The sequence below is a fragment of the Caretta caretta genome, chromosome 4 (assembly GCF_965140235.1).
Source record: "Caretta caretta isolate rCarCar2 chromosome 4, rCarCar1.hap1, whole genome shotgun sequence".
Taxonomy (NCBI): domain Eukaryota; kingdom Metazoa; phylum Chordata; order Testudines; family Cheloniidae; genus Caretta; species Caretta caretta.
The window spans coordinates 66948153-66962772 of NC_134209.1; the positions used below are offsets into that span (position 1 = coordinate 66948153).

The 14620-nt window shown below is 40.6% G+C and overlaps 1 protein-coding gene across 6 annotated transcripts in view; it reads right to left on the reverse strand.

Moving 5' to 3' along the window:
• Positions 1–14620, reverse strand: part of NR3C2 (nuclear receptor subfamily 3 group C member 2) — a 276432-nt gene that overhangs the window by 36766 nt on the left and 225046 nt on the right. For all 6 annotated transcript variants that reach the window (XM_048846913.2, XM_048846911.2, XM_048846908.2 and 3 more), the window contains 2 exons: positions 3432–3767; positions 2808–2952 (listed from right to left, as the gene is read on the reverse strand). In XM_048846913.2, coding sequence (XP_048702870.2) covers positions 2808–2952; positions 3432–3767 — 481 coding nt within the window. The remainder of the gene's footprint in view (positions 1–2807; positions 2953–3431; positions 3768–14620) is intronic.

Consider the following 14620-nt stretch of genomic DNA (forward strand, 5'->3'; position numbering starts at 1 on the left):
TAGTAACCACTAAGCTGTACCACATATAGCACAATCTTTCACTAGATTTACAGTGGAAAATAATTCTGATGAAGTAATGTTCTATAAATATTCACTTTTAATGGTGACCCCTGTGCTGTGTAATATACACATTCAAGCAGTGTACATGTAGTATATATGCACACACATGAACAAAATATATAGCATTGGTTTAATTAATACCAATTTTAACGTTTTTAGGAATTTCCACAATACATTAAGAGACATAGTTGAAAAGCATTTTATCTTCATTTTATCACTCGGCTTACATCTTGTTCTCTAAGCACAGTCAAAGAGGTGGAATATGTGCATAATTCATAAAGACAAATGGTGCATTTATTCAGGCATACACCAGAGGCAGATGAAGGTGGGCAAATATTTCTAGTCCTGCGTAACCCTAACATGGAAATCAAATCAAATATAGGCATGGAGGGGCTTGTGGAATATATTTTTCATGATTAAAGGATGTACTTAACAGATAAATAACGGAGATTCTCATTGACTAATCATTTCTTGTAAGCCAGCCATCAGAGTAATAAGAAATGAGTCACAGAAAACAGTCACCATATCACATCATTTCCAACATTTTTAGATGTAGAACTTCCTTTTGCTCACAGTATTTAAGAAAAAAGTGAAAAGATAATATGCTGAATGTCAAAGAAAACAATTTGTTAAAAACTAACAATAAATTTATTATATTAGTTATTTTACCTTATATCAAACAAAAATGCATTAGTGTGTATATAATCCTATACCTTGTTCCTCACTCACTCATGCATCTTATACACTTTCTGGGATTGACACCACCTCCTTTTTATTCAGTTATATTCATTTAATTATTTGTTATTAATTGTTCATCAAAACAAAGTTTCCCCCCCCCAATGCAGGATAGGTCAACGTATAAGGACCCGCCTAGCTGTGTGTCCTACTGGACAGAGCACTATCTTGGTAGTCAACAGACCTGGATTCCATTCCCAGAGATAGGGCTCGGTGACCTTGGGAAAGTCACTTCACTGCCCTGTGCCTCAGTTTCCCTTCTGTAAAATGGGGACAATGATAGTTTTGTAAAGCACTTAGAGATCTACTGATGAAAAGGGCTATATTAGAGCTGGGTATTATATTATTTCTTCATTTCTTGTGCAAGGACTGCCACTTAGCCAGTCGGTCCCCAGCCTGTAGCAGTGCATGGATTCTTCCATCCTAAGTGCAGGACTCTGCACTTGTCCTTGTTGAACCTCATCAGTTTTCTTTTTGGCCCAAACCTCCAATTTGTCTAGGTCACTAGGGACCCTATCCCTACCCTCCAGCATATCTACTTCTCCCCCCAGCTTAGTGTCATCCGTGAACTTGCTGTGTGTGCAATCCGTCCCATCATTCAGTTAATTAATGAAGATGTTGAACAAAACTGGCCCCAGGACTGACCCCCTGGGGCACTCCGCTTAATACCGGCTGCCAACTAGATATCGAGTCATTGATCACTACCTGTTGAGCCCAATGATATAGCCAGCTTTCTATCCACCTTATAAACCATTCATCCAATCCATACTTTTGAGCAACTGCTAGAGTTTGATGCTAATTTTACTATTACTTCCCACTGTAAACTGCAAGTACATTTTTGTTTGCAGGTGGGATTCATTTCTACTAATATAAGTTTTGAATTCCCTATTCAATTTCTTCAGCACACAGGCTGAAAATACATTTCTAACCACATTCTCATTGACTAACGCCTTCTCCTTAGTCAAACCTGTTTTGACAACGTTTACCATTATGGGACTGGGTCCAAAGCCTTTTGAAGTAAATGGAAAGACTCTCATTGACTTTAATGGGCTTTGGATCAGGCTGATGATCCCAAAACAGAGCAATAATTAATAAGTACATAAAATGTTAATTGTCTGCACAGTGGCATATGCAGAAATACACCAATAACATTTTGCAGCACACTCTCCAAGATAAATGGTTCAGAATGGTTTAGTGAACTGAGTTGGAAGCTTCTATTTTTTGTCCATTCTTTTCCTGTTTTTTTTTCCCTCATCACTCCTCCTGTTCTATTGGTTGTTCCTCTTTCATACTTTTAGAAAGAGCTCTCTTCTGGAATGTGCATGTGATGCTATCCCAATTTGACTGGTTATTTTTATTTCCTGACCCTACCATTCTGAATAAACAAACACAAATTACATCACAAATTCAGCAAGTAAACAGCACTAAAATATTAAGTTAAAATAGGAAGGAATACACATGCTTGGAAGGAATAGTTCCTTCAGTGTTTTTTTGTTTTTGGTTTTGGGTTTTTTTTGCATCATACACCTAGGAATGTTTCGTTATAGAAAAACATTTTGACTTCTTTCATGACTGCAAAGAAGGGCAATTATGATGGTCATGAAAACACATTGAGCAGCTGTATACTGTTAACAAAAGAACCATTATCTGAATCTGCTTAGAAAAACTTGCAATTTAAACATTCACATTTCCTGGAAATTAGATATTCTTTCAAGCTATAGTAGATACCAAAAGAGACTGTTTTCTATTAATCTGGGTTATATATCAGTCATATTTCAAAGCCAACATAACATCCTTGTTTTGGGAACATTTCTACATGCACTTGCATACACAAAGAAAATTGGAAGGAGGTAATATAGCTTTGTTGAAAGTTTTCACTTGCTCAACTTTCTGTATCTAATTTCAAATTGGGATTAGCAGAATTTTTCATAATCCTTGTATATATTTAAAAATATTACAATATCTGAACTCTATCCATCTTACTTTGAAAAGGCCAATTAATAGATACTTACTCATTGAAGACCAGGTCTGGAGCAAAATAGAGGAATTGGCTGTTTGTATGTTTGTATGATCTCCAGCTCAAGGCAAATGATGATAGACACATCCATGAGTACTGGATTAGAGTAATTTGGTCCTCGAGAGGCAAGTTTCTAAATCCTGAAAAACAAAATGATTAATCACAAACTACAATCAACATTCAGGTGCAATGTAATATGAAGCACCTTAAGCTCAAACTGGAAAAAAAGCTCACCTTTCCCTAACAGTTTATATTTCTCCAAAATATTCAATGAAACAATTATAGCACTGAAACCTATTCTTAGTCTGCACATTTTAAACAATACAGTCCCAAGCAGAACTTAGTTCTAGCAACCCAACATTTATTTTATTTAGGTGGTTATTACTAATACCAACAAGACTTTAAAGTTTTAATTTGCAATCAGAAACACAAGAAACAGTCATTACATTAATGATGCGATACAATATTTATCACCTCCTCCCCTGCAAAAATATCATATTATCTATCTTTAAAATGTATGAAAGAAGATTAATTTTACCTAGACCTGTTGGGCAAATGGCATATTAAGCCACAAATCCTATTTTCAAAAGAAAACACATACAATAAAATACATTCCTACCTGGAAGTATCTTTGCCCACTTCACCACCTGAACCATCTGCTTGCCAGCAAGGCGGTTTAAAGTGGAAAGCAGGTGCTCTGCTGTATCTGGTTTTGAATTATCATATCCTGCATACACTATTTCAGGCTCAATGCTTTCAAGGACCATAGTGGGTGAAGGAGCAAGTGCTGGTGAAATAGCAGACAGGTGAGGAACGAGTGCTGTGTTTACAGATGGCTCTTTTACTGGAGCAATATATGTAGTCCCTTCCTCTGGGCTTTGGGGTGGCGGCTGTTGCTGTTGTTGCTGTTCCTCATGCATCCCTTTCAATTTTCCCAACTTTTTGGACTTTCGGGCTGAAAAGAAGAACAAGACAATAACAGAAATCTGATACAACCTTTACTTGATGGAGGCATAACAAAGATCATTTCAGTTCTTTAAAATATAAAAATAATATGGAAACCATTTTTACCCAATAGCAAGCATGATGATTTCAGAACACAGTCAACAACAGAACATGGGCCAGGAGAAAAATATATAAGCAGATTCCTACCCACTTAAATCCAGGATATACCAATAAACCTAAATGTCATCTCTATCTCTAAAATGTTCTTCGAAGACACACCCCTTCCCCTCCCCCCCCAATGCAAATAAATTAACAAAAATCAAGTAAGGCTTACCTCTCTTACTTTATAATAATTCTCTTACAACCATGAATCGTTTTTGTTGTTCCCTGTTGTAGCATTTCAATAGTAAAATAATAATGTCTGCTAATTTATTGTTCATGCTTCTGTAAATATACCCTGTTTCCTAGTTACCTTTTTCAATTTACATGAAATGTAAAAATGGTTTTGATTTGTTTTGTAGGTTTTTATCTTAATCATCTATCACCCATACATTTTTTCTTCATGGTCTCTAGTCTCATATTGCATTTGGTAATCAAGATAATTATTTCTGGCCCCTAATCTTATTATTTTCCATTTCTCTACACTGATCACAAGTCACTTATCAACCTATTAGTATAATCTAGTCAAACCACTTTGTCATTGTAATTCTTTTTTTCGACCCTAGTACTGTCTCATCTCACGACTCAGTCTTCTCTTCTGGCTACTTTTGAAATTACACTATGACCATATATAGCCAGTTAAACAAAAAATCCTGAGACTGAGAAGTGTAAAACTTCTCTCTCTCTGCTGTTAATTCACTTCTCCCCACTTCCTGCCGTTAAGCCAATTTTTACATATTTCAGTTATAGTACTGCTTTATTAGAGTGACCTTGACCATACTGAAATTTCATTTTTAAACAGCAAATCCTGTCCTTCCTACTCTCCTCTGGTACATATTCTCAGTCGGAAGATAGCAACAGCAACATGTTTCCACTATGAAAGGATGCAGGGTGCAGAGAGCAGTGCTCCGTATTCTCCATTTACACAATGTAAAGAGGCTGACAGTTCTGTAAATATGAGGAACAATCAGCTACATTTCCCCTTCCCTTGCACAGGGGAACAACTACCACAAAGCTCCACCAGCTGCAAGACTGCAGAATAGCTCTGCTGGTGGTTCACTGCAGGGTAAGAGAGGGAGATTCCTTTCTCCCTCCATCTGCTGCAGAAACCTCATTTTCTTCATTACTTGGACTTTCACAGGGTACAGGATTTGGCTCAGAGTGAAGTAAAATTAATCAAACTTCTACCTTAGGAATTTCCAGAGCATATATTACCACATTATCTAAGCATAGAGAATAAAAGATCCAGATTATGTCAACATATTACATTGTATAGACTGTGATTCCTGTTAAAAGGTCTGTTAAATCAATAAGTTCAATATTGGGGGGGGATGGCTCTCAAGGGAGAACTTAGATGTATCTCCCAACTTGCAGTGGATCATGAACTGATTCTGTCAACAGCTTCTGTATTAAAGACGAAATGCCATTACTGTGTAGATATCCAAGAAGTGGGGAGAGGTGAAAGAGCATAAAAAGCACCTTTTCCCCACATGAGCAGCAGGAAAGCATCTCTTCTGAATTCTCAAGGCAGTGGAACAAAAAAAAAACAACCTGGAAATTTCCCACAAAATGAAATTTGCTTTTTTTGTTTGTTTGTTTCTGGTCGATCAGAACATTTTATTTTGATAAAAGCCCAGACCTGAAAAAAAGTTATTTTACAAACTTAAGTGGGAGTCTTTCCCCATCATTCCTACCTTTTGTAGGAACATTCCTCAAACCTCCAAAATTCCATGATGGTCTGGTGGGGGGAGGAAAAGGGGGGGGGGGGGTCCTGGCACATCCTGGGCCAAACATTTATTTTTTAAAAGCCACAATTTCCATATGTGGTGTTGCGTTGGACTCCACAACCCATGCATCCTACTTCATATCTGGAGGTTAGTATGTCAGCCTGAAGCATCCAACTGGTCCCTAGATGCCCAGGAGTGAGCCGATTACAAAAGTCCCTGCAGCTCCCATTGGCCGGGAACAGTGAACCGCAACCTCTGGGAGCTGTGGGGGGCCACGCCAACGGACGGCCAACGTCAGCAAAACATCTCACAGCCCGCAATCAGATTACCCTAATGGGCCGCATGCAGCCCGCTGGCCGCAGGTTGCCCACCACTGCCTTAGAATCTAGGATATTTCCCAAATTAGGGAGATGAGCCCACAGTTTATTTGGGGGGGAGGTGCAAAAGTGCTACCCTGACATGACTAGGGATCAATTAAGAGCAACTTCGCTCACTCTCATAGGCTTTAAGATGGGAAGGGACAGTACAGGCCAATGTTTAGCCCTACACTACAGTGAATTCAATCTCTTTGCCTGCTATAGGACTTGGAGATAGAGGTTCATAGATTTCAGGGCCAAAGGGACCATTATGATAATCTAGCGTCTGACCTCCTGTCTGACATAGGCCAAAGAACTCTGTCTCCAGGTAAACACAACAAAAAACAAACCACCATAATAAACTGACAATTGAAAGACTGTCAAAGGCACTGCACTTGTAGCTGAAAACATTCCAATACACTTCCCTTAACATCAGGATGGACTGCACTGAGATACTGTACACATTATTTTAAAACAGAATATGTGATGAAGATAGAAAACTGAAACAAAGGAATAATAAGATCAAAATGAATAGGATCTGACTAAATATTGGCAATTCTTTCCACATAACATCCCTAAGATACGACTTTTCCTACCCATCCACAGAGCTAAAACTCTTCTCTAAGTTCTCACCATCTCACACCTTTTCTCTGGCCTTGACAAATGCAATCTCACCCTGCAGAGCCATTAAAAATGCTGCTACTAAGATCATTATCCTAGCCCACTGCTTTAAGCATGTTACCTCTGTCATTGCCTCCTTCCACTGGCTCCCCCTTCTTTATCACATCAAACGTAAGATGTTTGTGTTGTAACATTCACTTTCAAGACTCTTCTGTGCCTATCCCTACCTTAACTATCATCTCTTATTCACTATCAATATATTGATTCCTGCTTCCGATCAACCCATGATGCCAGCCTATATCACTCATTTGTTAAATTTTCAAAACAAGAACTTTTGTGCTTTCTTCCATGCTGTCCCTCATACTTGAAAGGAGTTCTCCATAAACATCTACAAAGCCACTTCATTATTCTCCTTCAAAAACCTCCTTAAAACTCTTTTTCCATGATGGCTACAAAAACAGGCTGCTGGTATGCTTAGACCACTATCATGCTGACCAATACTATTTATTTTTTTGTACTCACCTGTCTGTCTGTAACCATCTGTTGTCGCTCGTCTTGTATTTAGATTGCAAGCTCTTTGGGGCACAGATCATCTTTATGTTTTGTGTTTGCACAGTGCCTAGCACAATGGGGGCCTGGGTCATGATGACTGTGCCTCCTAGGCACTATGGTAATAAAATAATATAAAATGCAAGGCCTTCAAGAAACTGGGCCCAACCCTACTGTTAGATCTAGTCCTGAGAGTAGTTTTATTGAAGTCAATAGGATTAGTCACAAGTTCAACAGTGAGCACTATACCCGATAGCAAGTGCATGTTCAGCTCCATTCATGTGACCATTGCAAAACATCCATACACTCTGCTCCATAAAAAAGTTGCATCCCATTGTTTTTTTCTGTAGAATATCTTTGTACTTTTTAGTCCTTACTTATTTCTCTGTAGGTCTGTCTACACAGCACATCGGACGTGCAGCTGCAGCTTGGCTAGGCAAACCCGCAGTAGCTTTCAGCACGTTAAAACAGCAGTGAAGACACGGCGGCACAGATTAGCAACATAAGTACGTACCCAGGGTTCTGGACAGGCTTGTACAGCACGCACTGGAGCCCGCACCACTGCATCTAGATTAAAGCTAGCATGGGTGTACCTTGCTGCAATCACATGTATATGCCTACCAGAGCTGCAATCTTAGGGATGTTATGCAGAAACTGTAGTGTTAACATAACCATGAGACGCCCACAGGTGTGCAAACCAGAGGGAAATTTTTATAAAAGGAAAAAAATGTAACTAACTATGTATCAGTATTAATCAAAAGCTGCCTGTCATAATTTAGAATTCAATTATTCAAGCAGCCACATGTATAATAGATTGGGAAACTTTATGAAGTGCAAAAACTTAGTCAAATCATTTAGGCCCAATGCCTCTGAGTGGAAGTACAACTGGAGCAGTAAATCCTTTAGTACACTAGTAATGTCCTCTAGGGATGTGGTGACATTAGTATGTCAGTCTGGGACTATCACCAAATTAGATTTTTCAAAAGTAATTGTAATAATCTGATCAAACATTTATGAAGAAAAAAATGGAAAAAAGTAAAATGGGAGACAAGTTTTCTAAAAATAGCCTTATTTATGTATTGCTCACTAGTGTTTAATTTACCGTATCAGTGATTTTTCTATTCTGAAAAATATTCATATTCTCTCTTAATTTACCATATCTTCACTTTACCATAAAAGATGCTCCTACTCCTACATTTCAAGCAGCTCTACAGTACTGTTTAACAGATTATAGTTATTGCTCCATTTTAGTGTTACTACTTGCTACTTTTTCTTTTTTTTAAATCTTAACCATAATACATTTTCTAATTTCTTTTTGAAAAGGTATACATATGCAACTGATCCAAAACTTTGTTAAACTACACACAACCAGTGCAAATAAAAATAAAATGCCACTGCCTAGTTTAGAACTGTGATGATTAAATGCTCCATGAATCCCATCCGCTAGTCTAACAATCCCAGACCTGATCAAATAACATAAAAATAATATAAAACATGAGGTACATTAAATGGAAAAATAATGTTCTGTGGCTAACTTTGTAGCAGGCAACAAAGAGCAGCAGCACCTTTAGCACTTTTGTCAGCCAGCTAGAGGACATCCATTAGAATAAACCCTACTCGTTTTACTCACAGAGGCATGCCTACTGGTGGCACACAGCCTCTCTTTGAACTTCGTTCCCTATGTGCCTCTGAATGAAATAATTTGGTATCCAGTAGGAGCCCCTATAAAGCAGCAGCTGATCTTACGCTTTGGTAAATATACTTACTCTTTTCCCCACTCCCAATAAACAATGAGTTTCAAACTGGCAATGTTCACAAGCTTATTAAACTTACTGTAAAATAAGTGAAAATTGATTTGCTCCCTATTGAATGCAGTTATATGTACAGTACTGCACATAGAGGTGGGATCACTATGACTATTAAGTTATTTTAGCAAGCCAAAGCTGAACTAGCACTTTTTGCAACCAAATGTATCCCAAGAGCAGAGCTAGGATGTCCACGTTCAGCAAAATACTTGATAATGAGTTAACAGTGACATGCATCACTGAAAAATGTTAAAAATAGGCCTGAAGGAATAAAAAAGGATCAAATATCACTGCTTATTTTTATTATTCATTTATGTTTTTCAAGCTCCATGTTTTATTTCCATTAGCACAATGAGTCTAAGAACAAGAATTTTATGCGTCTTTCATGTGTGCAGAAGCAGAAACTATATTTTCACCTGGGATCATGCCAGAATGCTAACTGAACTGGTTTGGTAGTTCCCACAAAAATCTAGCAGCTTTGCTAAACTGACAGCCCATTTAACCAAGATATAAATCCTCTGATTTTTCTCTCCATGTATTTTTGTGTTTATTTTTCGTTTTCTTCCATGACAATATCACAAAAAGTGTGTTTCAATTTCATTTTCTTCCGTTATACCATCAAAACAAATCTGAGAAAAATATTACTGCTTTATAGTCATGTTTACAGTGAAAATAACTGTGTTTTTCATTTGGTTTCATGCCAGGACTCTAGCTCAACTGGTTTGGTAATTCCCACAGAAACCAGCAGCCAACTACAGAAGATTCTGAGAACCTCTGAGAAGTAACTGTGCTGATCTTAATTTTTTTTAAGGTGTGTTTCACACTTCTTCTTTAATTGGACTACCAAATGTAAAGCTAATAAAGACAACTCAATATTGGAGAGAAAATATACTTCATAGCTCCTTCCTGTACCCCACAATGTCATAAAACTTAACATAGCCACAAGGCAGATCAGCAGGAATTCTGAATAAAGATAACTGCTAATCAAAAGCTCAAATCCTATAATTATTTTCTTTAGAAACATGTGCGTAATTCATATTAAGAAATTCAGCATCTGTATTCTAAGAGTGATTGGACACTTATGTGAATAATAGGAATATCAAAAGCTATAATAGTCTATGCAAAAAAAAAGTTTTGGAAAGGACGTAAAACCTCATGTTCTAGGGCTTAAGCCAATCTCTAACTATTAAGTGTTAGGACAAGATTTTCATAATTCTGATCCTGTACCGCAGTTCCTAAATTCTTATATTCTTAAGGCTTTCTGAAACAGATTAAGAAAGGGGAAGTGTGGTGAAAGATGCCTTGCAAATGGCTCTGGCTTTAACATCTTGAATGTTTTACAAAGGTTTTTTGTTAGATCAGTATTTGTAGATGTCTAATATTCTTAGGTACCAGAATGCAAAATATAAAATAAAATACGAGGGGAAGACGTGGAAAATCATATAATGTTGACTTTTCTAAGCTACAGACAGCAGTACAGCAACAGGAATCCACAGCTCTTGTTGAAAAAGAGGATAATATGCAGAAGTATTGCTGCAGTACACAATAACATTTATATTCTACAATACTAGTCTTCTCTGAAGTGGAGAAACATGGTAGAGATCATATCAGAAAAGTCATCCCTACTTGTTACATGTTCAGCTAAAATGGATGTCCACTTACATAAAACTAAAACGGATAAAATCTACTGGTATTACCACTAATATATTTACAATGGAGAAAGAAATAAAACTAAATGAGAGCCTAGTTAAAATCAATAGGACCAATCCTGATCTGATGGAAGTCAATGATAAAACTTCAGCTGAATTCTATAGGAGCAGGACTAAGCCCACTATCCTAAGCCCTGGTCTACACTATGGGGTTAGGTCGAATTTAGCCACATAGGTCGATTTTAAAATGAATGCGTCTACACAACCAACCCCGTTCCGTCGACCTAAAGGGCTCTTAAAATCAACTTCTGTACTCCTCCCAGGTGAGGGGAGTAGTGCTAAAATCTATCTTGCTGGGTCGAATTTGGGTAAGTGTGGATGCAAGTCGACAGTATTGGCCTCCGGGAGCTATCCCAGAGTGCTCCAGTGCTACCACTCTGGACAGCACTTTGAACTCCAATGCACTAGCTAGGTACACAGAAAAAGCCCCGGGAAATTTTGAATTTCTTTTCCTGTTTGGTCAGCGTGGCGAGCTCAGCAGCACAGGTGACCATGCAGTCTCCCCAGAATCACAAACGAGCTCCAGCATGGACTGAAAGGGAGACACCGGATCTGACTGCTGGGAGAAGAATCTGTGCAGGCCGAACTCCGACCAAAAGAAGAAATGCTAATATATATGCCAAAATTGCACAGGGCATGGTGGAGAGAGGCCACAACAGGGACACACAGCAGTGCCGCGTGAAAGTTAAGGAATTCAGGCAAGCCTACCAAAAGACAAAGGAGGCAAAAGGAGGCAAAGGAGGCAAAAGGCCACTCCCATACATGCCGCTTCTATAATCAGCTGCATGGCATTCTAGGGGGGGACCCTACCACTACCCCACCACTGTCTGTGGACATCTGCAAGGGGGGAGTCTCACACAACAGGGAGGAGGATTTTGTGGATGAGGAAGAGGAGGAGGAGAATGCGCAGCAGGCAAGTGGTGAATCTGTTCTTCCCGGCAGCCAGGATCTTTTCATCACCCTGGAGCCAATACCCTCCCAAGGCGGGATCCCCAACCCTGAAGCTGGAGAAGGCAGCTCTGGTGAGTGCACATTTGTAACTACAGTACAGGGTTTAAAAGCAATAGTGTTTAATGTTTGATTTGCCCTGAAGAATTGGGATGCATTTGCGGCCAGTACAGCTACTGGAAAAGTCTGTTAACATGTCTGGGGATGGAATGGAATCCTCCAGGAACATCGCCATGAAGCTCTCCTGGAGGCACTCTGAAAGCCTTTGCAAAAGGTTTCTGAGGAGGGCTTATTTCGTCCTCCACGGTAGGACACTTTACCATGCCAAGCCAGTAGCATGTAGTCTGGAATCACTGCAGCACAAAGCATGGCAGCGAATGGTCCTGGGTTTTGGTCACCTTCAAGCAACATTTGGTCTTTATCTTTCTGTGTTAGCCTCAGGAAAGTGATATCATTCATGGCCACCTGGTTCAAATAGGGGAATTTTTGTACGGAAACAGTAAAAGAACCCCTTTCATGCTGGGTTGTTTGTGCTTGGCTAAAAGGGATCATCCCAGAAAATAGCCACGCAGTGGGGGGAGGGGTGAATGGATCATCCCAGAGAATAGCCACACAGTGGGGGGAGGAGTGAAGGGATCATCCCAGAGAACAGCCATGCAGTGGGGGGAGGGGTGAAGGGATCATGCCAGAGAATAGCCACACAGTGGGATGAGGGGAGGTGTGTGCTGCACATCCACATGAAAACCGCAGCCCCTCCTTTTAAACGTTAAACCCAACTGGCATTGCTTGCTTTGGGAAAGGATGGCGCTACAGTTTGAAACCATTCCCATGTGTTATGAAGGCGTAAGAAGCCAACCCCGTGTACCAAAAGGCTTGCCATGGCTGCCTGGAAACTGAATTCTGTTGCCCAACCATTTGTGATGTGTCACCATATCGGCAGATGCTCAATATAAAAGGCAAAATGCGACTTTGTACCTAAAGCACATGTGCTGTCTGCTGTGAATTGCTCGATTCACTGTGAAAGAGTCTCCCTTTTGTTCTCAGAAATGTATCATCTTAAATTTTACTCTCCCTTTTTCTCTCTCTCCCCAGGTGCAAATGTTTCTATGCTCCCCCTATCATTTCCATCCCTAAGGTTATTGCAGATTAGAAGGTGAAAAAAAACGCACTCACAATGACATGTTTTCTGAGCTCATGCAGTCCTCCCACACTGATAGGGCACAGCTTAATGCATGGAGGCATTCAGCGGCAGAGGCCACGAAATCATTAAGTGAGCGTGCAAAGCAGAGGCAGGAGGCAATGCTGAGGTTAATGTGGAAGCAAACGGACATGATGAAGCATCTGCTGGAGCTGTAGGAAAGTCAACAAGAGCACAGACTCTTCACTGCATCCACTCTATAACTGCCTGCCCTCCTCCCCAAGTTCCATATCTTCCTCACCCAGACGCCCAAGAATGCGGGGGGCGGAGAGGCTATGGGCACCCAGCCACTCCATTCCAGTGGATGGCCCAAGCAACAGAAGGCTGTCATTCAAACAGCTTTGATTTGTAGTGTGGCTACAATAAGCAATGTGGCCTTGTCCTTCCCTGCACTCCACCCCACCTGGGCTACCTTGTCAGTTATCTCACTTTTTTTTTAATTAATAAAGAAAGAATGCATGGTTTCAAAACCATAGTTACTTTATTTCCTTTGCCAGCTGTGATCGAAGGGGGAGGGTGGCTGGCTTATAGGGAATTAAAATCAACAAAGGGGACGGGTTTGCAGCAAGGAGAAACACACACAACTGTCACACCGTAGCCTGGCCAGTCATGAAACTGGTTTTCAAAGCCTCTCTGATGTGCAGCGCGCCTAGCTGTGCTCTTCTAATCACCCTGGTGTCTGGCTGTTCAAAATTGGCCGCCAGGTGATTTGCCTCAACCTCCCATCCCGCCATAAATGTCTCCCCCTTACTCTCACAGATATTGTGGAGCACACAGCAAGCATCAATAACAACGGGAGTGTTGGTTGTGCTGAGGTCTAACCTAGTCAGCAAACAGTGCCAGTGAGCTTTTAAACGTCCAAAGGCACATTCTACCACCATTCTGCACTTGCTCAACCTACAGTTGAACTGCTCCTTACTACTGTCCAGGCTGCCTGTGTACGGCTTCATGAGCCATGGGAGCAAGGGGTAGGCTGGGTCCCCAAGGATAACTATTGGCATTTCAACATCCCCAACGGTAATCTTCTGGTCTGGGAAGTAAGTCCCTTCTTGCAGCTGCTTGAACAGCCCAGAGTTCCTAAAGATGCGAGCGTCATGCACCTTTCCCAACCATCCCATGTTGATGTCGGTGAAACATCCCTTGTGATCCACCAGTGCTTGCAGCACCATTGAGAAGTACCCCTTGCAGTTTACGTACTGGTTGGCAAGGTGGTCCGATGCCAAGATAGGGATATGCATTCTGTCTATCATCCCACCACAGTTAGGGAACCCCATTACAGCAAAGCCATCCAGTATGACCTGCACATTTCCCAGAGTCTCTACCCTTGATAGCGGAACGTCAGTGATTGCACTGGCTACTTGGATCACAGCAGTCCCCACAGTGGACTTTCCCACTCCAAATTGATTCCCGACTGACGGGTAGCAGTCAGGCATTGCAAGCTTCCACAGGGCTATCGCCACTCACTTCTCAGTTGTCAGGGCAGCTCTTATCTTGGTATTTCTTCCCTTCAGGGCGGGGGGAAGCACCTCACAAAGTTCAAGGAAAGTGGCCTTACGCATGCAAAAGTTTCGCAGCCACTGTGAATCATTCCATACCTGCAACACTATACGGTCCCACCAGTCAATGCTTGTTTGCTAGGCCCATAATCGGCGTTTCACTGTATCAACCAGTCGCACTACCACCATGATGTCCCAATTGCCACAGTCCGTGTTTTCAGGAACATCTGTGTCCATGTCCTCATCACAATCATCCTCGTGCTGGCGTCTCTTAGCCCAGTTCTGCACACACTCC